A 27,845-nucleotide genomic window follows, 5' to 3' on the forward strand; every position below is an offset into this window, starting at 1 on the left:
TCTGTGTACGCAGCACACTGTATTTACCAGTTCTCATATAAAAAGTCGGCCCGTTCGCCGGCCCACATAAATATCATAAATAATATGCGTCTAGCGGACAAACACATCCATACTACTGCATTTGCATTTCATCAACAGATTTAGTTATTTTTATGAATCAATTACATATTTAGTTTAGATTGTATTTCTAAAAATGAACAAAGATATACCATAATGATAAATTGCTTGATTTTAATTTAATTAAACTCATTTACAAATGCATAAGTTTCTAAACTTTTCACTGTTGATAAAGTGCAAATGTATCAAAATCAAAATTTGAGTAACAGTATTCTATTGTGATTTGTGATATGACAAAAACATAACCATCCTTAACATAATAACTAAGAGAAAAAAGTGCCTTGTATATAATTCCTTGCAATTACAATTTACACTAAACAAAATAACCAACCACGCATTCGTCTTTCAAAATCGTAATTCCAACAAAAATTTGATTTACATTAAAATTATTTACAATGTATGCGTCGATACTTGGATTCAACTGGGAGGAAGATACATTGAAATAATAAATGGAATCTTTCTACCGTACAAACTCTAAATGAAATGTAAAAGTAACAACTAGCGACTAAAATTTATTTTTATAAACGCCTCGGAAGGCCCTCGGAGCGTCGCGTACAAAAATATGTCCGCCTCGGGACCGGCTCTGTAGGATCCACCACTACACCTCGCACGTATCTACATCGCGTTGTTTCTGAAATAAATAGAATAGTATTAGTGTAATAATATATGTATAACATAATGATAGAAAAAGTAAGAAATTTCAAGAGACACGGCGAGCAGCTTATCTCTTCGTTCCAAAACAGTAAAAATCGAAATGTGGCTAGTGCGGTGGACTTTCTAGTTGAGACGATTGGTGGAATAAAAATGAAACATAGTGACAGAGAGAATTTAAGGTTGAGAGTTAGGATTGTAACGTGTAAAGTGATGGGATGAGTGAGTACGATATTGAGAAAAAATTTAGCCCCCAGTAGAGTGTTAGTAGTGACTTAGTGAGCAAGTACAAATAAGAGATTGATTAGCATTAAATATTATGGAATGTCCATAATTGAGGGACGTGGCTATCACGTTGAATAAGTGACGTGTAAAGTGAGTGTCATGTTGAGTGAGTTAGTGTCGTGACGTGTTGATTGAGTAAGAGTCGTGTCGAGTGTCGAGTTGAGCGAGATAGTATCGAATTGAGTGAGTGTCGTGTAGTGTGTGTGTGTCACATTACCTGGGCATAGCGCACATCTCGCACGAGTCGAGCGGCGCCGCGTTGTGGAACGTGCACAGCTGGCACGTCCACACGCCGCTGCCAGAGCTGAAACATAACGTGGTTTATAATTAAACTAGATTTCCGCCCGCGGCTTCGCCCGCGTTTTCAAAGGAAAACCCGCATAGTTCCAGTTCCCGTGGGATTTCCGGGATAAAACCTATCCTATGTGTTAATCCAAGTTACCCTCTATATGTGTGCTAAATTTCATTGTAATCGGTTCAGTAGTTTTTACGTGAATGAGTAACAGACATCCATACATCCATACATCCATACTTACAAACTTTCGCCTTTATAATAGTATTAAGATTAAGACTAGCTTACCGTCCGCGGCTTCGTCCGCTTTGTCTAAAACCTAATAAATTATATACTAAAACCTTCCTCTTGAATCACTCTATCTATTAAAAAAAATGCATAAAAATCCGCTGTGTAGTTTTAAAGATTTAAGCATACATAGGTACAGAGAAAGCGACTTTGTTTTATACTACGTAGTGATTCGTCGTCTTGCAAAATATAATATGATATCGTTTTAGTTTCTACTTTTTGTAAATTAATCACTACAGACAATTAAGATGTTGGTGATTTTGTGCAGTACAACTATTCGTTGACGAACAATTTATTAAAGAGCGCTAGAATTACGTGCACGCCAGGCATGTCCATTTCGCGTGTTTGCAACAGTCCAGCTTAGTTGAAACTGTAGCTTTTGTGGTAGGATTGTAGGGCAGAACAAATATTTCAGAATGCACACACCATTACCACCTTTTTATTTAAAAAAAAACTTAACATTCGATTTAAAGAAAAAATTAGTTGTCTGTAAAGTCGATTTACTGACGACAGTTGAACGTGACAACGTCTGATTGTGCTTCTTTGTCGCTCGTTCCGCGCTCTCGCTTGCACTTCAAGCCTTACATGGAACGCCTCAGAGCGAGGTAACGCCGCATGAGTCATGTTTTTTCGTGCGTGCAGCCAGCATCGAATTATAAGACGTCACGTCAAAACCAAATGTTGCAGACGAGTCACGTAATTTCGAATCTTCATATACTGCTAGTTGACTCACCTATGCGCAGGCTCGCTCGCATCATCAGCAGCCCCAGCAAGGTGTTAAAGAAAAACCAAATGTTGCAGACGAGTCACGTAATTCCAAATCATTTGACATATACTGCTAGTTGACTCACCTATGCGCAGGCTCGCTCGCATCATCAGCAGCCCCAGCGAGGTGCAACAGTGTCGCCACATGTGGTTCACTGCGCCACGCTTCCGCTGCAGCCGAGTCTCTCGCCCGCACCGCTTGTAACAGCGGCTCTAGTTGCTCCACTGTTAGCGGTAGCGCTTCGTTTGTCGCTAGATATAACAGCACGTGGAGGTCCGACATCGCCTGTGTATATAAACATATATAAAAAACATCGAGTTATAATCAACATGGTTGATTTTAGTTAGCTGAAGTTCAAATGTAGTGGTTACATCATTTATGTATGTTAGGAACACCAAAGGACTGAGAACACATCCCTGAGAAACACCCGAAGGCAAAATAACAATATCGTCGAGAAATATAAAAAAAATATAAAAAAATCAATCACGAGACGGGATTAAAAATATATTCTTTCAAAATTTTCTAGTCTTTAAAAATTGCAAATGCTTTAGACATTTTATAAAACTTATTATCAAACAGCATCATTGTCAAAAGCTGCCAATTCAATTCTATTGGAGAACTAATCGATACAAAAACAAAACTAATCACCTCTAAGAAAGAAGCAGAGCTCTGTATATGCTCATGAAGTCCCTTAAGGCTCTGCAAGTGCGCTTGCAGCGGGCGGTTAGCGGGCGGGAAAGTTGCGCGCGGGCTGAAGGTGGGCTGCGTGGTGTTGGCCACGCCACACGGCACGTCCACGAGCAAGTAGGCCACTGGCAGCCGCTTGGCTGACACACCCACCTCGTTGCCGTATGCGTCACGTTCCTATAATAATTACATGAAAGTTGTAAGTAAAACCTACTTTTTGAAAAAGGTTTTTTTAAACATAAAAAACCAGTAATTACGGTTACCAGAAACCTATTAAAAAAATCAATAACAATATTATTAGTATTTCTTTTAAATTTTATTGCACGCCTCATAAGCGAAGCGTTGAGGTGGGTACTACTGTCACTTCGCGCAAAACATCTGATTTTTCAAACTTAAAATTATTTTATTTTTATTATGTTTTATAATGTAAAAAATCATATATCATTGATGAATACCTAGTAATATACATAACATCTAATCTTACTACTACAACTCTTTGTTAGCGCTTACGCTTTGTTACCGTAAAGATGATATTGTAAATATTCTGAAAATACGATACACAAGATCACAAAAAATGGAATTATCGTTGAATTGACTTTTCAATTAATTAAATCATCGATTTGTTATTTTTTCCTTCGAATTGTAATTAAATGATAACTGAAATAATATCTAATTTGGATTAAAAAGAATGTGTCAAAATTACACGTGGCCAAGTGCTTAACACCACAGTGTTCAAAAAAAGAAGTTAATAATTAATATAGATAATATGTATTATTAATTTATATTATCTCTAGGTTTTCCTCATATCCGTCTTTACAACAATGAAAGCAACTCTATTGGCGCAGTTTTGATAGATCGCGCCTATATTATAAGAATTGCATTACAGCGAAAACTTTTTTGCAATCCTAATGTTCATTTTATTAATCTCATATCATGAGAACAAAAATATTAGATCCTGATTTTGCATAAACTTCTAACCATAATTATTATTTTTCGAATAAAAAAAAAAAATAAAAACGTTCAACAACCCGCGGAATAATCGGTGACAAACATAAAACAAATACAGTGCAACATATAATATCCTCAATTTTCGAAGGCAGGCTAATTTTCATCTTTACGAGAGCTATGACGTATGTCGAATGAATCAACCATCTCGTTCTTTGCATTATATCAATACCTATTAGAGCAGGCTCCAAGGAGATGTTCGTTTGCAAAAATAGCGGACCTAAATCTGACTTCTGATATATATTGTATAGATCCCAGACATCCTATAGACAGATGTTGCCAACCAGTTTTGTGGTCCCCCTCTCCCCACCACGGTAATTAAATATGGCATACAAAGATAAAAATAAAAATTTCCAAAACATGCCGTGTGGGGTATCAAATGAAAGAGCTTATTGAGTAGATCACGAATATATAGCATACTATAACATTTCTTACACTTTCTCTAAGATTTTTTAGAAAATTTAGGAAAATGCTCTATTTTTGAGTTAACTTTAAACCACTATAGATTGAAAACTCATGAATATATTTTTTAAATTATTATTTTAAATAATTAACAATAGTCCATTGTTTACGATTCGTAATATAATATAAGTGAGCTATATGTATGTGGTGGATTTGATGACCCCACACAATGTTTTAAATTGCAAGGCGCAACTTTCACTGAATTCAAGCTGATTCAAGAATGTTCTGCCATATTTTTCATTCCGTCAAACACAACGACAGTGCAGGGATAATTATTCTAAGCCCTGACACCGATATTTTTGTATTAGGCCTTTATTTCTGGCATAAACTTGAAAATATACTCGCCATATTTGAATGCTCCCCCCACTCCCCCATGCAATTATTTCACTGTACGAACTATTGAATCGTAAACAATGGACTATTGTTAATTATTTAAAATAATAATTTAAAAAATATATTCATGAGTTTTCAATCTATAGTGGTTTAAAGTTAACTCAAAAATGGAGCATTTTCCTAAATTTTCTAAAAAATCTTAGAGAAAGTCTAAGAAATGTTATAGTATCCTATATATTCGTGATCTACTCAATAAGTTCTTTCATTTGATACCCCACACGGCATGTTTTGGAAATTTTTATTTTTATCTTTGTATGTCATATTTAATTACCGGGGTGGGGAGAGGGGGACCACAAAACTGGTTGGCAACATCTGTCTATAGGATGTCTGGGATCTATACAATATATATCAGAAGTCAGATTTAGGTCCGCTATTTTTGCAAACGAAACTCCACTGAGAGTCCGGTCTATATCTATGCATTATCAGTCGGTTTCTGAATTGAGTATTTGACGTTAAGAACCCAAACCCTTCTTAAAGTATGCTTCAATATTGTCTTATAAATGACAAGCTTTCTCAAATTTTAATCAAATCAATTCTCAATCAGAAACTGGCCTTATATCTTGTAAGGATTGCCCCGAAGCGAGATGCTTCTATCCCAGTAAAAGGGTAACCAGATGACCTATCTCTATTTTAATTGGGTCAAGGCGAGTGGGCAGGACGGGGAGATAGATTTCCAGGAACATACTGACGTCAGGCAGAAATCGGGTCACTCATACAGGTGGAAATTACACCTACATGGAAATGGTGAGAGGGATGAAGGATCAATATTGCAGTACGATTCAATGGTAATCTTATTGACGGCAGTTATTACGTTTTATTTATAAATTTTACACAAATCTAAAAATGGTCTCCTTGGCAATTTTTTTTACTCGGTTACATTTCGTGATTCTTTCTTCTGGATTTTTCGTTCATTTAAAAATGGAACAAAACTTTTTTTACAAAAATTCTTTACCTAGTAAAGTTCATATAATCTAACTCAAAATAAATATAATGATTATGATTATGTGAAGAATATTTGTTTTTAAAAACACTACCTTTTTCGTTTTTACAAATCCCTTTATTTATCCTGTGCCCATTATAATGTACTTATTTAATAAAGTGTCATAACATAACAAACAGTTCCAAATTACCATTAATAAACAAACATAACCAATCAGCTACAAAAATCAACAATGTCCTAGAAGCATTCCTTAGATGCGCATCATAAATTAGCATTCAATTCCGTGCACCGATACAACGTCCGTTACATATTATGTCGCGTCGATCAATATAGCACACATAGACGCTTCAATGTTGTGAGTGGATGAGAGTTGATAACGCGAGTTCTGACCCGCCCGGCTATCACGGCCCGGGGAATGGCGTGAAGCTGCCGTGGGTCAGCGAAACGCGGGGTGACTTTGTCGCGAAGTTCTATTTATTTTAATTATATTACAAAAAATGTTATGTTTGATGGATTGACGAATGAATATTCTTCGTGGCCAGAAAACAAAACAATAATAATTGCTGAGTAGCGATCTCTTGATTGCGCGACAGGCGACCCTTAGAAATTTGAAAATAAACTTATTTTCTATAAACTGACACATTTTTCATTAAGAATTTATCGAAACTTGCAATCTTTTGTCTATATTTTGTTTCAAGTACCTATACATGTATTTTGTATTCTTGAAACGCGAGTGTCAAAGAATGGAAACATTTGCATTTAATGTTCTTTATTATATTTTGATGTGTGAAACTACATCCTAAAAAGTGGTACAAAGTTTTCGCTTATCTTATATACAATATAAAAATATATTTTTTGAAGGAGGTACCATCATAAATTTATATGTGTAAACTCATTGTTGATTTATCAATATATTTATATTGGATAGCATTTAGAATTGCGATGGCGTTTCCGAATGTGTTGATTGCACTGTCGAAACATATAACAAAAACATTATAAATTATGGAAGTAACAACGCTATATTTATTAAGCGATTAAATAAGCGTGTGTCTATTGTGATTACTTTACCGAAATTAAATATTTTTATAATATATCAACAAGCGAACGGACGTTTCAACAAAGTTATATGGACGGCGAATAATCTGTTGATCGACCGACATGAAGCGCGGCGCAGAAGCGAAAAGCAACATGGCGTGTGTACACAAAACGTAACATGATGTGGCATTCCACATCGATTTCGATATTTTAGTTAAGTAGCTTTTTAGTTTTAATTTTGAAACGGGTGACGCGCGAACGGCTACTCGTAAAATGTGAGCTTAATATCAATTAGTGAAAAAGGACGCAGCGTTCCGCGATCGGCGACGACACAGTACAAAGTTCCGAACGGTCCCTATGACATTTCCCGCCTAGAAGGGCCGCGACCGTCTCGACACCATGGAGCAGACGACCGCCTCGCTGGAGGACCTCGAGGAGCTCGCGCAGTGCTCGTGCTGCAAGCGCGTGTTCGACGAGACCGACAGGCCGCCCAAGATCCTGTCGTGCAAGCATTACTTTTGCCTGCCGTGCACCCGCAGCGTGCTCGAGGCGGGCGCCGACGTGCGCTGCCTGCACTGCTGGAAGCGCACCGAGCTGCCCGCGGGCCGCGCCGACGCGCTGCCCACGCACGGCGCCGTGCTGGCCCTCGCGCGGCGCCTGGCGCCCGACCCGCCGTGCGCCGCGCACGCGCTGCCCGCGCTGTGGTGCGGCGTGTGCGGCGCGCGCGCCTGCCGCGCCTGCGAGCACGCGCACCCCGCGCACGCGCTGCGCCCCGCGCGGGAGGCGCGCCGCCTGCTGCAGCGCGAGGCGCACCTGCTCACCGAAGACTTGCAGCGCCTCGCCGGCCGCCAGCGCGACTTCCTGCTGCGCGCGCTCGACGCCACGACGGCGCTAAAGGTGCGCCTCGAGACCGAGCTCGCTCTGCCGGCGCTCGCGGCCCCGTTCGAGAGATCCGCCGACGCCGAGAACTGTTCCCTAGCGGTCGCGACGGCCGAGCGGGAGCAGCTGCGGGCGCGCCACGCCGACGCTCTATTGCAGTGTCGCTTGGACGATTTGATCCGCAACGCGAACGTTCCACTCGACTTCGAACTGCTGCGTCGCGCCCTCTCCGGCGCGAGCTCGAGCGAGGTGTCTTCACCGCTGTCCGACGAGCGCCGCGATCCGGTGCTGTTCCTGGCTAATTATTGCATGGCGCAACTGTACACCCGGCACTGCCTCGTGAAGTCCGTTCACCCGCTCGACGTCATCGACTGCGTGAGCGCGCTGGAAGCGGACGCGGCCTCGGAGGCGGCGTCCCCCGCGCCGCCGACGGCCGCGCTGGGCTCGCCCGCGCTGCGCAACCCGTCCACGTATCCTTTGTTTTACTTTAACCTGGAGGTGAACGGCGCCCCGTTCGGCCGCGTGCTGGTGGAGGTTCTCGACGACGTGGCGCCTCGCATGGCGCGCAACTTCGCCGTGCTGACGATGGGCGACCTCGGTATAGGGTATCGCGGCTGCTCTGTGTTTCAGTGCTGGGAGAATGAGAGCGTGATAACGGGCGATTTCGAATTGAACAGTGGCCGCGGCGGGCGCTCCGTTTTCGAAGAAAACTTTTTCATGCCGGACGACACTAAAATGATAGCCGTTCGCGGCTCGGTAGGCATGCGCCGCTCTCAGAAACGTCACGACAATTTAGGTTTAGTCGGTTCGCAATTTCGAATTATATTACGTGAGATGCGTGGATTTACGGCCATTTTTGCGTATGTCGTGGAAGGACTCGAGTTGGTCGACCGGCTGAGCCAAATGGGCGACAGCGCCGGCAAGCCTCACAGCTCCATAATCATAGCCAGTTGCGGTAAAATCAACTGAATGCTCACGTTTTTCTATCGCTCCATTTCAGAGCATAATTTTTCCCATCGACCCGAATCTCTTTTCATCGCGTACCTTATTTTAATCTCAAATCGTTGGACCAACCCTGTCGTTTTGTCTACAAATTTTATTCGTACTGAACTATTTTTTATAACTTTAGAGAATTTTCAAGTATTTACACGGTGTAATCGCAGTTCGTCGGCTTGAGCTTATTAAGTTTCGTTCGCATAATATCGATGTTAATAATAATGTAAGGTAGCAAGTTGTAGTGCGTCGCGGCGGCGTCGCGTCGGGCGCGTCGCGCGAGCGTGGCGCGTGGCGTGGTGATATCGTATCGTATGGTCAGTACCGGGTAACAGGGATACGCGCGGTAGCCGGCCCGCGGCGCCGGTTACTCGTCTCGTTTCGTCCTAGCTATAAGTGTAGGTTAGATCGGCAACGCTTTGTTATACTCGTCTGATTAGAGTTAAATAGGCCTATTTAGGTATTATTGTTATGTTCGATAAATTCTATTGTATTTCTTCTATCGCGTTCGCAATTAGACGATAAGGAAAACGCATTATATTTTGATCATACTGTGTGTTGATAAATGTTAAATGTTATAGCGAATTTATTCTTATTGTTAGTAAAATGTATTTCAGAGCTATCGAAGCGACTGACGGTCGTATCGTCAACTAAATCGATCGTTATATCGTCGTCTAGAATAGATTTATATTTAAAAACAAGCGTTACCTCTCGAAGAACGTATTGATGTGTTTACGGGAAGATTTACTTGGATAGATTGTGATTTGTGAATGATTAAGACTGTGATGATATCGGTAGGATGTGGGGAAGTTTGCGGAGACACCGAGTGTCTCTGAATGGTCAGTGCCTGCATATAGATTGATATATAAATATTTACTACTTGTACCTTCGTCCTATTCGCGTTCATGCAGCCCTCGCAATCGGTATCTAAGGGCTGCCGTGGACTTGCGGTTATTAGAACCGCGCGCTTATCTCGATTAGGAAATAATTTCGCAATATTTATTTTTGTAAACCAAATTTGTATGGGACGCTACTGTCAAACCGTCCCGAGGTATTTTGACATGTATTACTTGTAACATAGTGAATATTTTTCCGCATATAGTTCATGTTATCGTAGTGATACTATCTGTTGTTTCGCCTGTGCGCATGGATATTGTTAAATGTGTATATGCGAACAGAAACTGAATTCGTAATAAATAAATAAATATATGGAGCAAGGATTTTCATGTTTTATTTTCCAACCCTTTTTAAAGAAGAATAAATTTTATACCCGGCGCGGCGAATGATGATTCCTATGACACTGACAGTTATTCTCAAGAGACAAACTTTTAATGGCGTCAGTATATTAAATTAGAAACGTATTGGAGGCGTCTAAAAATGGCATTTATTAAGTTTTACGTAGCTTTATGCCATAACAATGATATTCCGTTGTAATTATAACAATTCTTAACATTTACGAGAAATTATATCAATCTGACTTTGCGTTTACGTCCTACAAAACTTATATCGTTGGCATTTATCGACTAGTGCGGAAGTATCGATAAACCAATTTCGATAATGGAAACGAGTTCACATTTTTTCCAAGCTTAAGCTTTAGTTCATTCACTATTGAATGGAACAGAAGATCGCAGCATAATTAATTAATTAATTACCGTTCGCGTTAATTTACTTACCTATGATAATATAAGTTTTTTAGACAAATTAAATGGGGGCTTCCATTTTCATGATAAAATAATATACACTGTGTTAAACGGGTTAAAAATTACGTGAAAATTTATGTTATTTATGTTTTGGAAAACTTTCGTTTTACTTACCTACTTAATCTATGCTAAAAAACTTAAATTAATACAACAACAACATAATAGACGTCAAAAATTTTAGTTAAAATTCATTTTATAATATTTATAAAAACATGTTTACCGACGTGGCTGAATGCAAACCACGCCTTTGCCTATAAAATAGTAAAGTATCGACACGACCCATCATACGAGCAATCACTAAGACGAACTGTCATCGGGATCATCATTCGCCGCGCCGGGTATAACTGATTTTAAGAACTTTATTATTTGTGATAAGATACTATACTACAAATCAGAAGTATATAACTTAAATTAAGGGCTATTTTTGCAATACATATAATTAATGCCTGTTAGAAAACAGAAATATAAATTAAAAACAATCTGCTTTGAAAGTGTATATGTAATCATAGCAAATGCTAGCAAATGCAAATGCAAATATGAAGAAATTATTTTTTGATATAATATGTATTAAACACTTGACCGTAATTTGAAGCTTACTTCATTGAGAAGGTACCTAGCTTTTTCCGCCTATTTTGCCCTCTCTTTTCGTTGTATATATGCTATCTCTCTCGCACACCTCTCCACCAGGTGGCGGGGCGCACGATAATGTGCGGGCGCTGGATGTTTTTTCATTGGCGTCTAGCTTCCGCCGCGAGAAGGTTGTCTACAAGACTACAACCTTGGTGCTATTAAGTATTAAGTATTGCTTAAAGCAAGTGCTAAAAGTGTTAAAAAGTGTATCCCGTCGGATCGGTACAGTGAGTTATTTTTACATCTATTCTAATTTAAAGTCAACGGTATAATCGTTGGACTTTATTTAAAATGCTGAGGTTTTTAATGAATCCTTCAGCAATAGTTTATTTTTCAATATACTTAAATACTTAATAGCATGAATAAAGATATTTAAAATTAACGATACAACCGTTACATTTTACTTGAAATAGTAACTTTTCTTTTGAAATATTTCATTATGCAATATGTACTAATTAATATTTGAATTTTTAATACTGTGAGTAAAGCTATTTTAACGGTGTTACCGTTCGGCTTTACTCGAATCGTTAATATTACTTTTGTGATTATTTGATATTACTAGATATATCAAATACCCTCTCTTGTATATAGATATTTTTAATTATTTATTTCATTTTTAATAATGTGTTTTTATTACAAGGTTACAAGTGAATTTTTCTTGGAAAAATTACAATTAATACCTACTTAGTATGGATATGAGCCAACTCAAAGCTTTACAGGCATACGATCCATTGCTACGACTTTATTACATTGTCGTTATCGCTAGGAACGGTTCGGAATTCCTATAATAGTTTATTACTAAAAATTATCGAACGAGATGAGTCAGCTCCAAGAAGTCACGACATGTCAGAACATGTTGTGATATTATTTTATAAATCGTACGGGAGTTACCGCTCAACTGAATAATGATGGAATTCGCTCATGTATAGTAGATACGTACCATGAATGTACCACACATTCAAAACTATCCGTAGTCTATACGTGTCCTTTTTATGAGTATTATTCTGATCCGTTTTTATGTGAAAATAGACATATTACACACGGCTAATTTGATTGAAAATTACGTTTCCTATGTTTCAAATGATGCAACTTTTTTGTTTAAACGAGTAAGTACCAAAATTTTACAATTCAATTCTTTGGTTTACTGAACTTGTGCTGAAAGGGTTATCGTATAATAATTATCGAGATACCTTAATATAAATTAGATTTAGATACATTTATTTCAAAGGATTTACAATTCACTTCTAACGTTTTAGAATAATATTATAAACTTGTACACCTTGACAAAAAGTAAAAAATTGCGGGTGAGTGGAGATTATTTTGTGCAATTAAATATAACGTCCTACGACGGTATGGTTGCGTTCGTAAGGAATGTTAAAACGGATATAAAGCAACTAAATGTTACATCGATTGCATGAACAAAAATAAATATGAATCGAAGTTCATTTTAAAATTTAGTGAATTGATTTGAATTATGAATTTATTAAAGAGTTAGTTCTTTTTTATATAAACATAATAATTAATTACCATTGTCAAATCAATTCTTATTAATTCATCCTGGACAGTTGTCGCTAACATTGGAAAATAAGTTAAAGGACCTTGTTAATTGCTATATTATTTAAATGATTATTTACTGCTAATTTTATATTAGCACTAAGGTGTATTCTTGCTCGAAGCAGAATACATAAATGTGGCCACTACTCCTCGCAGGGGTTAGCCAGGTCAAATCCACCCTCGCAGGGTGTCTCTTAAGCATTTTTTGGCAGGCCCTACTTATTTCTAGTTACAAACATCCCTCGCGCAGCTGTCGCTCGCAGGGAAATGGTGCAAATATATATCGGCCCTCGCGGGGCTTTGATTACAACCGTCCCTCACGGAAAAGATTGTGCAAATATATATCAGCCCTCGCGGGGCTTTGATTACAACCGTCCCTCACGGAGAAATGGTGCAAATATATATCAGCCCTCGCGGGGCTTTGACTACAACAGTACCTCACGGAGACATGGTGCAAATATATATCAGCCCTCGCGGGGCTTTGATGGCGATTGGTGCAAATATACAAAGGATTGATCATTAAAATGATCATAGATATTTGCTTTCGTCAACGAGGACCCACGAAAGAAGTTTTGGATATGACCGTATCGGATCTTCACTCTTCTAAGGTAGGTAGAAAAAGGTTTTGAAATCTTCTTCACAGTGGGCAGTATAGTAATATGACCTAATAAATACAATAAAGGTTAGAGACGTCAAATAATGGGCGCATGAAATTGATACTTCGTATCCTAAAAGTTTACGCTTCAGGAATCAGGAAACCACCATTGGTTTACCAATTATTATGGAAATTGGAATTGAACAAATCGTATTTACCAATGTAAAGCCTATTCACAACAAAGGAAGGCGAGTCGGATCAAATATCATCTCGCAGATGATTTGTGGCGGTGGTTTCGAGGATTGTCACCAAGCCTTGCGTCAACGGTATGTTTGGTATCGTCATTCAATGGCACTAGCCGACCAATTTTCATATAAAAACATCGGAAGAGATTTTTTAATCGCAAAGCGATTGAATGTAACAAATGACGATTGATTCAAAATCAAATTTCAAATTTCAAACGATTGATTACGTATATTTGACCTCTCATAGGCCTATTTTAGTTGCCCGGTCTTGTAGGCAATTTATTTGACTCGTTTTTCAACCCATTTGACCTCATTATTGCACCCATGAGGTTTTTTCTTCAGGGCTCAAACAATAAATCGCTGAGGGATTAGGATAATCGTTTGTTAGACAAGTTTCTTGTCATCCCACCAGGATTATTATATTATATAATAAAGTTATATACAACTATTTACGTAAAACGTTTAAGTACTCAACGAATACTGAGAATACTGACTGTTGAGTTACATAGGATAGAGGATAAATAACGGAAAGTCAATCTATCCAAACAAAAGCCTCTTATTATTAGATATTACTTGGAACCCCTACCCTAACGAGAAACCAAATGACTGTTCATTTCTTTGCTTTGAGGGGGGGGGGGGGGGCAATAAATGAAATGCAGTAGGTACAGACTATACGGCTTTTAAAATATAAGTCTGGTAAGCGAACTAAACTTTGCTAGTTTAGTTCTTGCTATATCGCTGTCCGTGGCTGCCTCTCGTGTTTACGGATGAATAAAGTAATGTCCTGTCTTCGCATCCACAGCTAACTGTCCTATACTGTCATAATCTTAACACAGATTCATTGGACATAGCTCCCCACGAGCTCTGTTCTTCATTTTTGCACTCGCACAACTGTGGACAACACGAGAGCAATGCCTGCATTGGTAGCAGTTACAATCAAGGGCTAGCAAGGTAGGCTAGCCATATTACGGATGTTGGAACAACCGACTATATTTAGGGCAATTTTCTTTGTCCAGTGTAACGTTTAGACTGTCGTAGCATTCCTACGGAACAAAGATGGGATCAGATCTGCATCCTTAATGAAGTTAATCGAAAGGAGATACTTTCAGACGACGATAGTATTCAAAATCCACCATATTCCTGAGCATAATAATGCATAGTTAAGCTTATAATCTCTCTTGCCATTATCCTGCAGCAGAATTCCTTGGCGATAATTTGTTCTCGTAATGCTGGGGCCACACTAACGTCTAACGTCTAATGCCCTTTATCGCGATAATTATTCCGATAATTTTTAAGGCGTTAAGTGGGTGGCTACACTTGAACGGTCAACGTGAATGCCGATTGTTGGCGATAAAAACGGCGTTAATTTTACTAAAATTCTAGCAAGATGGACGTAGTGTGACCGCTTCATTGCGTTAATTCTCGCGATAAAGCTATCGCCTCGCCAAACGGCAATGTTAATGCCGTTGTTAAATAATACTGGCTACACCTAAAGTTAACGTCCATTATCGCGTTAATTAATGGCATTTCCTGTTAGTGTGGCCCCAGCATTAGAACGAGCGAGGTTGTTACGATAATATGAGAAATCCTGTCAGTTAGAGACCTGAACGACGCGATAGAGTACCGCTATTTCAGTAGTAGTAGCACCTAGAAGGGTGAAGGTATTCTGGAAAGCGGAACTGAAGGCCCGGTCAGCAGCACCAGCCACCTAATAGACAGTGTTCAGTGCTGCACTGCTATAATCTGCAAAATGACTCTGACGGTATGAAAATGTGGAGTACATTTTCAAAATATCAAATGATATAGTTGGAATAAAAATCCTATTTGCCTCCGTCTACCCAAAAGACGTACGGAGTAGCTAGTAGTAGTTGGTTGAATTATAATAAGTATAGTTAAAATCCTTTATTACTGACTGGATAAATTTGGCTCTTTTCCTATCTGACGTTCATATAGCTGTTGACTGCCTAGTGTTATGCACAAACACTATTATAAATAAGTCACGTTATGTAGTCCCGAGACTTTCGGTATATAAGTTCTGATGTAAATCATAATTATATCTTAAAACTGAATTGATTAAAAGTATCGTACTTAGCTGTAGTAATTGCAGTTTTGGGGCACAGATAAGCTCTTTATCATTTTAGTCTCTTGAGTTCAGTATATTTGTTTCCAGTACAGAGTTTATGACCTATCAGTTTTAAATAAATAATTCATGCATTGTACTGAAAGTACCAGCCATGTTTAGATTATGATTGCGACGTTGGCTCTAAACATTAAAAGATACCGCACGGTTTAGTTGGATGTTAAAAATCTGTATTATAATTTAAACCATTTACCTGTTTTGTTATTTTATTGCCTTATTCAAGGGGTGACCTTTTAAATTTACTTCTGACCCCAAAAGTAAGGACCAAGGTCTCTTCTTGTCCGCTTGTAGCAGGTTGGGTTAAAACTGTGTGAGTTGAGACATTTGGTAATTCTATGTTAAGATGATTCAATGATGCTTCTGCAGAGTTCTAATTGAATAAATAAAGGTTTGAGTTTGAGGTATTTTTGCCTCGTCGGGATCAGCTGTTGCTTCATTTTGTAAGTAACATCTAAATGCGTAATTGAAAGTCGTTACTGGCGCTTTCGCAGATTTACGCTAAAGATAGTGGAAATTGTAGTAACTTTAACTTTTCAAGCCCAAAAAGGTTAACTAAGGTACGCTTGAACCAATCTCATAAGTTCTAATACTTTTAATCATTATGATTAACTTTTTGGTTCTTATTTGATTAACTTTTCATCTGGGATTGTTAATATATTATATAATATAAAAATTTGTGTGATTTATTAGTAGGTATACTATCTGCACACCTTACTCTTTCAAATAAAGAAATAAGTAATTACTTATGTATTCAAATTCACATTGGCGTCACATTGTACACCAGGTGGGTAACAGACAGGTCTCAATGAAGTAAGCTTCAAATTACGGTCAAGTGTTTAATAGCTGTGTTTTACCTGAAAATAAAACACATATTAAATACTTACCTATATTTGAAGCTTACACTTAACGTCCACCTGTTGTGGATTTCGACTCAATGAAAAAACATCCAGCGCCCGCACATTATCGTGCGCCCCGCCACCTGGTGGAGAGGTGTGCGAGAGAGATAGCATATATACAACGGAAAGAGAGGGCAAAATAGGCGGAAAAAGCTAGGTACCTTCTCAATGAAGTAAGCTTCAAATATAGGTAAGTATTTAATATGTGTTTTATTTTCAGGTAAAACACAGCTATTATTGAAAAGCAAACACGCTAGGTATAAAATATTATAAAATAATAATTGCAATGCTTAACTAAAATTACATTACAAGAGGATCTGCTCTGGCTTATAAAATTACTCAAAGAGCACCAAAAATGTAAAATAAATGAATATGGACTCTATTACATCAACTTTCTTAGAAATTATGTATTAGGAATTTTTATTATTCCCGAAGCTCTAAACTAAATTTGCTATAATTTAAGAGCTGTTTCATACTACATATCCATATTTTATATTGCAGCAGTTAAGGCAGGACAAAATATAAATTACCTATACTAATATTATAAATGCGAAAGTAACTCTGTCTGTCTGTCTGTTACTCAATCACGCCTTAACTACTGAACCAATTTGCATGAAATTTGGTATAGAGATATTTTGATATCCGAGAAAGGACATAGGCTACTTTTTATCCCTGGAATTTGGAAATAGGATAGGTTTTATCCCGGAAATCCCACGGGAACGGGAACTATGCGGGTTTTTCTTTGACTGCGCGGGCGAAGCTGCGGGTGGAAAGCTAGCAATATATTTCAGACAAGGAAAAATTAATACATAAGTACAACATAAGGCACTTTTTAAATACATAATACCAGAAGTTAAAACATTACATACAAATTTCGCAATTTTCTTTACAGCAATAACTTCGCACTAAAATGTAGTACATACATTGTAATTTTTATACTCTATACTAATATATAAAGCTGAAATGTTTTTTGTTTGTTTGATTGTACGCGCTTCTCAGGAATAATGGGACCGTTTTGAAATATCTTGCAATGCGGATAAAACTACACAACGCAGCTAGTACATAACCAAGTAAATACTTAACCACAGCAACTGCCAAACCTTAACTAGTGTTAAGGTTCAACAAATTCAACCTTCAACAAATCTAAAGCTCCACATTCCCTATACATTCTAGGAAAAAAAAAGAAAAAACGCACAGCTAAAAAAGCCAAGGCCGAGCTCACAAGAAATCTGTGTCACATTACGTAGGCGACAATTAGACGCTAGAGTTCAAGTTCACGGTCCCTCAGTGTGGAGCAAGCTTGCACAGTGCCGTCTTTAGGATCAACGAGGCTATGGGCCAAGGTACTGGCTGGGGCCTATGTAAGGGATGGAAAATCCTTAAATTTTAACTTTATCATTTTTCAGTTTACAATAACGCAATAGGCTAAATCGTAACCCCGTCTCTTAACACCCCACATATGAGAGTTCAATAAATAAATTTTTTGAATCTAAAAAACTAATACCCTAAAATCTTGTTTCTATTTTACCAAGTGTGTGATTTGATATTTTTCTTATTATGTTATAAAATTTGTTGTTGTATATCGAAAATTTTCAGAATTGTGGGGCCCCTGCCTACCTCGGGGCCTCGGGCCAGGGCCCTGCGGGCCCTGCCTTAAAGACGGCACTGAGCTTGCAACTTGTTTTCGTTCGGAAATTACTAATTTGCTTTAATATTATGCTGTTATAACGTTTTTTTTTTATATTAACTGGTATTATAAAGAGGACAGTATTATTTGTGGATATTTGTAGGGAATATAGTTAAAATCTACTGGACCAATTTAAAATATTCTTTCAACAGCAGATTATTAATTTGTATGTTTTTTATGTCACATGAAATTTGGCAATGCGAAAAATGTTATAGGTATGCCCTCCATGTGAAAATTCAAAAATTGGTGGAATAAAATAAAGAAAAATCCGTTATAAATAGGTTTCACTTCACTTGATAAAGAACACAGGTAGTCTTGAATTAACTTGTAAAATGTATAATTAATAATACTTAGTTGTCTGGTAACTTTACCTTATCCATTGATAGCATTGCATACACATGTAAGTTCATAAAATTATAATCCACACCCCGGACACTCCATATAAAATTATCGTTTTGAGAGTCACACTGTAGAGACTGCAAATGTGTGTGTTAACGCTTTATGGTTGGCACATTTGTGACTAGCGTAAAGAAATTCGCGTTTTCCTGATGAAATACATATCCGTAAACAGCACAATATCTAACCATTTTCTACGAAAAACGATAATCACAAATCTAAAATAATAAAATTACTTTAAGTCAATTTGTAATGTTGTCAATCTTCGTTGCGTATTCGTCCTTGCAGAAAAATGCGGGCCATCTATAGCGTGATCGTGCGGGGGTGAGGTAAGTGTATAATTTTGGCGGGAGGCGGAAAGTGTCCGTTCTGTAGCGTTCAGCTACTATTATGTCCAGCATCCATACCAATACATCATGATTATTGGACAACTATATTCTATATCATTCCCATTCTTACTTCCTTGTTGACTACCACTCATACTATACTATTTATAAATCAAGAAACATATTATTTTAATACCAAAAACCTATTTTATGTACTCCATCTAGATTTTTAGATCCACATATAAGAAAAATAATATACACCTAGTCTCAATCCTAAGTTGGTTGTGACACTTCAAACATGATTTAATACGATTATGATGTAACATGTGCTGCATATATCCTGCTGCAAAAAATGTGTGCGTGTACACATGTAAGAAGTGAAACTTCTTTATGACCTTATTTTTCAAAAAATAATGTACTATATGCAACTTTACAGAAATTCGTCGAATCACGCGTGGTAGGGATAAGAAAAATGGCACGTAACGGAAAAATGTCACGCGTAACGAAAAAATGTTACACTAAATTTTTTTCCTACCCCGATAAAGAAGTTTCACTTCAAAAAATTGGTTGTCTGTAAAGTCGGTTTACTGACGACAGTTGAACGTGACAACGGCCGATTGTGCTTCTTTGTCGCTCGTTCCGCGCTCTCGCTTGCACTTCAAGCCTTACGGAACGCCTCAGAGCGAGGTAACGCCGCATGAGTCATGTTTTTTCGTGCGTGCAGCCGGCTATCGAAATATAAGACGTTGTCACGTCAAAAACCTAATCTAAAACTTACCTTATAATAAACATCGGGCACATACTGCGTAGATGTGCAGTCTCGTATATACCCCAAGTCGGGCGCATCTCGCGTTGGTATGAGGATATCATCTCGCACTAGAGCCGCACACTGACCCGACACTTGGTAGCCTTCTAAGTGTATCTGGTTTTGGGTGTCGCCTGTATGTCAAATGTTTATTTTTTATGATATATGAAATTTGGATAATAGAAAATGAAATCAAATAAAAAACTGTATTTTTGAAGTCGGTTCAATAATCTAAGTCAGGTGTATCTCGCGTTGGTATGAGGATATCATCCCGCACTAGAGCCGCACACTGACCCGACACTTGATAGCCTTCTAAGTGTATCTGGTTTTTAAATCTGTTGAATAATCTATAATTAATATTATAAAGCTGAAGAGTTTGTTTGTTTGAACGCGCTAATCTAAGGAACTACTGGTCCGATTTGAAAAATTCTTTCAGTGTTAGATGTCCCATTTATCGAGGAAGGCTGGCTATATATCATTGCGATAAGACCGACAGGAGCGGAGCCACGTGGGTGAAACCGCGAAGCGCAGCTAATATATAAATACATAATTATTACAATTATAAACAACTAGCGGTCCGCCCCGGCTTCGCCCGTGGTACATATTTCGCAATAAAAAGTAGCCTATGTCCTTTCTCGGGTATCAAAATATCTCCATACAAATTTCATGCAAATTAGTTCAGTAGTTTAGGCGTGATTGAGTAACAGACAGACAGACAGAGTTACTTTCGCATTTATAATACATATTAGTATGGATGTTTATCAGCCATCTGATTTCCATAACACAAGCGATAGCTTAGTATGGAATCAGATCGTGCCGTGTGTGAAAATTGTCCTGAAATATTTGAAATTTGAAAAATAATTATTACAATTATAAACAATTCTCACCCGTAACACAAACAGTGACGAACTTAGATCCAAAGTAACCAGACGACGCGTGGCGGCAAGCGTTCGGATGTTGGTTCTGATAGTGGCCCGCCATTATACACTCTTGTGCTGATAGGAAGTGTGTGTCCATCCCCCTGTTGTGAAAAATTTCACGTTTTAGAGAAAAAATAAATAAAGTTTATTCAGCACCACAGTTTTTTATGTTATTTTTTATAATATATACTATGAATATGTTGTTATTCAGAATAATCTATTTAAAATCGATTAGGCTGTAACATATTTGTATGTTTTATGTGTGGTATTTACAGAAAATACTGCAACTTGTTTCTTCAAGCAATGCTTCAATTGAATAAGACCATTTTTAAATTTATTTTAATTCATGTTTGTTATCAAACAATATTTAGAATTTAAGAGTGTATCAAAGTCTCTAAATATCTCTAGAGTGCGATTTTCCATATACCTGATAGTCTTAACAGTGCCAGCAGCGAGGTCCAGCGGCATCAGATCGGTGAACATCCACCCAACTCTACGCAAGCCAAGTCTCGCCGCGATATCGTTCAGCAGTTGCTCCTTATCGTCCGGTGCGAGTGTCACGTGGTCGCGGGAGCATTCCTGCGGCGGCTCGTATATCGCTGCTACACGGGCGCGGATACCTGAGAGGAAATATTTAACGTGAAGATTGTCTTTAACATAATCGTCCCTATTGTATGCGTTAGCCAAACATAACGTAGCATTTTCACAAAAAAATATCACAAAGATCTTTTTTCGGGTATGTAAAGACGCATCTGAAGGGTTTCCAAAAAAATTTGTGATGTTTAATTAGTTTTGATGCTTTATGCATCATTTTGACATAGCTCGCCTTGTGCTCGAGCAGCGCGCTGTGCCCGTGCGCTGCCCCACTGCCCCGCTGCCCACACTCACCCAGCGGCACGTCCGGGTGCCTCTCGTACTGCCCGTACAGCAGGCCGATGCGCTGCCCCACTGCCCCGCTGCCCACACTCACCCAGCGGCACGTCCGGGTGCCTCTCGTACTGCCCGTACAGCAGGCCGATGCGCTGCCCCACTGCCCCGCTGCCCACACTCACCCAGCGGCACGTCCGGGTGCCTCTCGTACTGCCCGTACAGCAGGCCGATGCGCTGCCCCACTGCCCCGCTGCCCACACTCACCCAGCGGCACGTCCGGGTGCCTCTCGTACTGCCCGTACAGCAGGCCGATGCGCTGCCCCACTGCCCCGCTGCCCACACTCACCCAGCGGCACGTCCGGGTGCCTCTCGTACTGCCCGTACAGCAGGCCGATGCGCTGCCCCACTGCCCCGCTGCCCACACTCACCCAGCGGCACGTCCGGGTGCCTCTCGTACTGCCCGTACAGCAGGCCGATGCGCTGGTGGCCCGTGGCGCGCCAGTACGCGAGGAAGCGGTCGACGGGCGCCGCGTGCTCGAGCAGCACGTTGTCCACGTGCCGGTACGGCTGCCGGTTCAGCGTCACCGCGCCCGGCTGGCACGTGGAGCAGATGCCGCGCGGCCACGGCGGGTGCTCTTTGCACCCTGTGTAACGGGAATAAAATATGAAATTCAAGATTGAGATTTAGATATTTTTATTTCTTTACTATATTGGGATTAGATGAGATTGAGTTTTATGACGCACCGGGCGGAGCTCCACTCCGCCCGGTGCGGAATCCGAAGGCGAACTAACTTATTGTGTGGTAAAATAATTAATACATTATAATGAAAGGTGCAAAATCGACGCATAGTATTCCAGGAACATGTATTGTCTGTACGATTAGGTACTTAATCGTACACCCTGCATGACAAAAAACACATTCATCCAATTCGATAGGGTTCCATCGCAAAGCGTAAAACGGGACCCTATTAATGAGATTGTCTATATGTGTCTGTCCTGTCCATATTTCATAAACTGTGATATTCAGACATTGGATTCATCAGAGAATATGTATTTCTGACTGCTTTGTACGCCGGGCAAAGGCGTACATAGCGATCACTTCACGAGGCTTTAAAAGGTTCAATACACCAAAACCGATAATTTCTCATGAACATTTCTAGTTAGTACATTTTTTACTTAATGTATTTTTAAAACAGGTGTATAAATTAACATAGAATATTAAACTTGACTTGACTCATTTTCAATACAAAAAAAAGACGGGTTGCACTCCGGGAGTGCCGGCAGAAGTGAAAACTTGATTATTAACGTTGAGCATGTTTGATATTTTGGAATGGTATCCGTCTTACGCTTTTTCGATCAGGTCACGTGTCCTGACGCGAGTTTAAGATTTTATACCCGTTACAGAAAAAGTGCTCAACGCCGCTAAAGAAGTTTTCACTTCAAAAAACGGTATCAAAATAAAATAGTTTGGAAAATCCAAAAGTGCACGCCTCATAATTTTTTTTTAATAATTATTTTTGTTTATTTAATAACAATTAAACCACATCGAATCAGACCCTGAAAAATGAAAGGGTTCTATTCCTGAGCATACTCAAGCGTAAGAGAAAAAATAATTTGGAAAATCCAAAAGTGCACGACTCATAATTTTTTTTTAATAAATATTTATTAATTATTATTTTTGTTTATTTAATAACAATTAAACCACATCGAATCAGACTCTGAAAAATGAAAGGGTTCTATTCCTGAGCATACTCAAGCGTAAGAGAAAAAAAAAGACTCGATTAGTAAAGTATTTCGGTCGCTATCGTGTTAACAAGAAAAAGGATCCGCACATACAGACACACGGACGTCCAAGACAGAACTTTTTTAAACTGTTTTTTAACTAGTTTAAATAACAAAAATGACATCAAAAATATCATGAACGTTAAAAATAGTGTTTTTTCTTAATATGTGTGTGTATGTATTATCTTACAAGTGCAATGTATGATACATAAAGACATTTTAAGTTTGAAAAATCAGATGTTTTGCGCGAAGTGACAGTAGTACCCACCTCAACGCTTCGCTTATGAGGCGTGCAATATAACCTATGTCATTCAGGGATAATGTAAGGTACATTGCCAACTACAATATATTGGCCCAGTCATTTGGTGCCTACTTATTTCAAACAATGTTACAATCAAATCGTTTCTCTATATTAAATAATTTTAATTAAATCTAAAATATAGTAGCTTTCTGCCCGCGGCTTCGCCCGCTTTGTGCTTTAAACTATCCTATCTCTCAAGTTGGATCGAACTGCACATGGTGTGCGAATTTTATTATAATCGGTTAAGTGGTTTAGGAGTCCATTGAGGACAAACATTGTGACACGAGATTTATATATATTAAGATTAATTATACGAATATATTTGCGTACCTGGCTTAATTTTGCACGACAATTCATCCAGTGAAATGAACTTCCCCGATGTCATTTTTCGTAAATAAGAATGGAAAGACATGTGTTTAATATTATGCTCTTTGAGATAATTCTCATCCCAGGGCTCTAGGGGCGAGCAATGTACACAGCATCCTTTTGAGTTGTGACGACATCTGGAAATAAAGAAAAAAATATATATATAATAATTTATATATGATAGTAATTTATTGAACGACAAATTATTAATTTAATCCTAAGTGAAGAGATCGGGAATACTTAATAAAAAAAAGACGTGTGGCACTCGGGGACTGCCGCGGTAAAGCTATTGCATAGCATGCCTTCAAGCCACACCTGCGAGCCCGTCAGAGTGGGGAGCGTGAGGTTTTTTCGTTACGGAATTTCTCGATTCAGTCCCCGCGCTCAAGGCCCGCGATAGAAGCTATGCAATAGCTTAAAAGAATGAAAAAGAAATGGTTGTTTAATGCATTATTCAACTAATAACTTTTAACCAAGAATTGGAAAATCGCTATATTAGAGATTTACAATATCCTTGATACTTATAATAGTTACAACTTACAAGTCAATTTGAGTCTTAATCTGTTGGCAGAAAGATCCCATTCGCCTTTTATATTTAATTATAGAAAGTAGATGTTTAATACATCTGTCCATAGACAATTATTATAATTTATTTTATGAATTACTTTCGTCTTTTAAACCGAGAATTGAAATTGTTAAAATTGCATTCCTTGTTTATTTATAACAATTGAATATATGCATACAAACATTGCAGGTTATGAACTTTGCATACAATTTGCATTGTAAAGAAAATAAGACAAAAGAAAGTCAAGAAATATTGTAAATAAATTAATATATTATTGTGAGGAAGTGCGTTGACTCCAGACAAAGAATTTCTTCCTTTTTTTATTGTCATCGAAGTTTCGCGAACTCTGATGTTCAATTACTTTTTTTCATTTCTACAAGAATAGTCTATTTAGCATAAGAATTTTTTACCTCACTTTTCATAAAATTAACTATATCACTATAAATGGTAATAGGGATTACTTTTATATTACTTGTGCTATTCCTATATGAAATAGTAAAATGCAGTTCAACATTTTTCATGGATTATCATATATGAGGCATTATTAATACAATGGATTTATAAATATTTGTGTTGATTAAAGAAACAACCTTTACAAGGAGACCAAGTCAATATACTTTAAATGAGTAATTGGAGCATTATACAGTTTTTTTTTATTTCCATATTATAAAAATCATTCATAAGATTTCTGGTACAATTTTATTTGAGTTATTGTAGTTAAGTAAATAACACATAAATAAAAAGAAAATCATTTAAATAACAATAACAATAATTTGCATATTATTTATTTACACCTACCTGAACCCGCACTTTCATTTTCACTTTATCATACTTTGCCAAGGAATAGCTACAAAAAAATCAAAATCCATCCAGTAGTTTTAGCATGAATCCTGAACTTAAAACAATTTTCTACCATTTTATGACATGTATAGACTAGCTGTGCTTCACCAGCATGGCTCCTGTTGGTCTTATCATAATATACATAATTATAATGATATATAGCATATAGCCTTCCTTGATAAATGGGCTATCTAACACCAAAAGAATTTTGCAAATCGGACCAGTAGTTCCTGAGATTAGCGCATTCAAACAAACAAACTCTTCAGCTTTTTAATATTAGTATAGATAATAAGTACTTACAATTTTTCATCTCTCTGTCTCTGTATATTCCCCGAAAGCTGATACAGCTGCAGATCCACTTCATCTTCTTGAGGAACATTCTGTTTTCTAAGGACACTTGGAGGTGCTGACGATATTGACGATGTTGATGGACCAGCCTCAATGGGTGCTAATGTTTTGATCTGTTGACAAATTGCAATTATTTAATCTAAAATCATTTTCGTATGGGGTTGCGAGATTCCATTGCAATGACCATACGAGTCATTTGTAACAGGATGGCGGTTCTACAGGGGTCTTAGTACGCTATGACAAAAAGAAAAATGATGGTCAGAACGCTGATACTGGATAACTTAAGATACTGTAATATAAAATAGTACAGTATCTTAAGATAAAATATTATAGTATCTTCACCGTGTGTGACGCGCTTTATAAGGCAGGTAATTTCTTGACAGATTGGGGAAAAATATAGTGATGTAATTTATTGTACTGTTGTTTGTTAGACTAGATAGTTGTCATGGCAACAGAGCATATTTTACTATTATATGGTGCATGATGCATGGTGCTCTTGCTCTATGTTTGACCAAACGAACATAGAGCTAGAGCAAGACCATTATTTCTGGATCTTTTGGTGTAAATTAAAACTTGTATTCAGTGTTGTTCATTATAAGAACACTGCATAGAATCTTTTGGAATGCACTAAGAACAACAAAAGAATGCTCTTTGCCCGTTTACACTAAAAAAATTTCATATAGTGGGGTTAGAATGAGCATTCACTTATTTGATCTAAATGCACCGTCACAGTAGGAAGTTGGATGATTCTAAAATATACATGCCTAATGACATTTTTAATTATTTTAAATTAAAAATCTATTAAATATTCAGATTCACACTCAATTAATTATAATTTAAAATTAATTTCATGTCATGCCCTTAAAACCAACTCTATTTATATAATTCCTAACATAAAAAATTATAATAAAAGCTATTTAGCATCTATATAAGGAAAATTGACTGATTATAGTGTGAAGCAGTAGCATTTTATCTTAACCCTAGATTATATCAATATAATAATAGGATCATTTGATATCCTAATAAAAACATCATGGTTCCTTTACACACATATTTTGAATACTATACTTATTTTACTTTGTACTATTTTCATAGTGACAACATGAAACTGTGTGGTTCAAAATTGATATTTTAAAATAGATATAAAAAAATCTAAGTCTGCATTACACAATTTCATAAACACCGTAGTGTCAAGTATAGGACCAAAATTCTCATAAGAATTTGGTGACAAAGAACAATAACTATGTAATTATTCTCTTTAATATACATGTCTCTAATTAAATATAAAGCTTCATCTTACATTGTAAGGTATTCTTAATATTTTACTATTTGACCTTTTATTGCTGATAAGTAAATATACCTCAGAAGTGGAAGGCTGATCAAAGAGTACAGCTCCATTTACTGGGCTCAAGTAGAGCATATCACCATGCTGCAAGCCATAGTCGCGGATCTGACGAGATTTGCTGGAGATAATCTCCTCTCTGTGCGCGCGATCTTTGTGTAACGCGAATCCAAACGTATTCAAATGGAGAGCTTCATATACGCGCTCGAAAAGTCTTGCCGTCACGTCCGACTCCTGCACTTCGACACGGCTCGTGCCCTCTGATGACTGCACACGCAGTATCTGTAAACGTAACGTTACAGGTCAACCACCATGCCAATAAACTTGTGACAAAGCATTCAAAATTTGTCGAGTCATCATTTTATGTTGAACATGAAAACAAAGCTAGGGGTTCTTTAGCTCAAATATTAACCCTTAAACATGCTAAAACACTATTACTTTCGAGTATAACGCCAAAAGTATGTTCAGAAATTCAAAAAGTTGACGCAAAGAGCGTATATGAATGAAGCTAAAAACTGAATTTGTATTGATACATTAGATGGAGATTTTGGTAGGTATTATAGAAGATAGACTGCTACATGATTTAGAATAAAGAATTACCAATTTTTTAGACCCTGACATAATGTTTTCCAAAATAACTATTTCACAGCACTATACTGACATGACATGACAAATTGACAATGACATGACAAACTTGAGCAATAGAACAACAACTTTTATTTACGTTCTGAAACTAAGTGTTGC

The 27,845-nt window shown here is 37.8% G+C and overlaps 2 protein-coding genes across 2 annotated transcripts; one reads left to right on the forward strand and one right to left on the reverse strand.

Moving 5' to 3' along the window:
• Npl4 (nuclear protein localization 4) lies at window positions 1-27,786 on the reverse strand. Its single transcript, XM_089698394.1, has 12 exons — window positions 27,702-27,786; window positions 27,120-27,383; window positions 25,712-25,872; window positions 23,971-24,143; window positions 21,986-22,201; window positions 21,115-21,307; window positions 20,655-20,788; window positions 19,741-19,901; window positions 3,048-3,263; window positions 2,485-2,684; window positions 1,271-1,357; window positions 1-748 (listed from the first exon to the last, which is right to left on the reverse strand). The coding sequence occupies exons 1-12, from the start codon at window positions 27,720-27,722 to the stop codon at window positions 733-735; spliced, it is 1,842 nt and encodes a 613-aa protein (XP_089554520.1). The 5' UTR covers window positions 27,723-27,786; the 3' UTR covers window positions 1-732.
• On the forward strand, window positions 7,063-10,013 carry LOC149486731 (uncharacterized). The gene has a single exon (XM_089698376.1). It carries the CDS (start codon window positions 7,321-7,323, stop codon window positions 8,767-8,769), a length of 1,449 nt encoding a protein of 482 aa, XP_089554502.1. The 5' UTR covers window positions 7,063-7,320; the 3' UTR covers window positions 8,770-10,013.
• Window positions 27,787-27,845: the final 59 nt, after the last annotated feature.

Source organism: Colias philodice, chromosome 8 (genome assembly GCF_061535455.1).
Source record: "Colias philodice isolate Cphi_HAF_F1 chromosome 8, ilColPhil1 Martin Lab GWU primary, whole genome shotgun sequence".
NCBI lineage: Eukaryota > Metazoa > Arthropoda > Insecta > Lepidoptera > Pieridae > Colias > Colias philodice.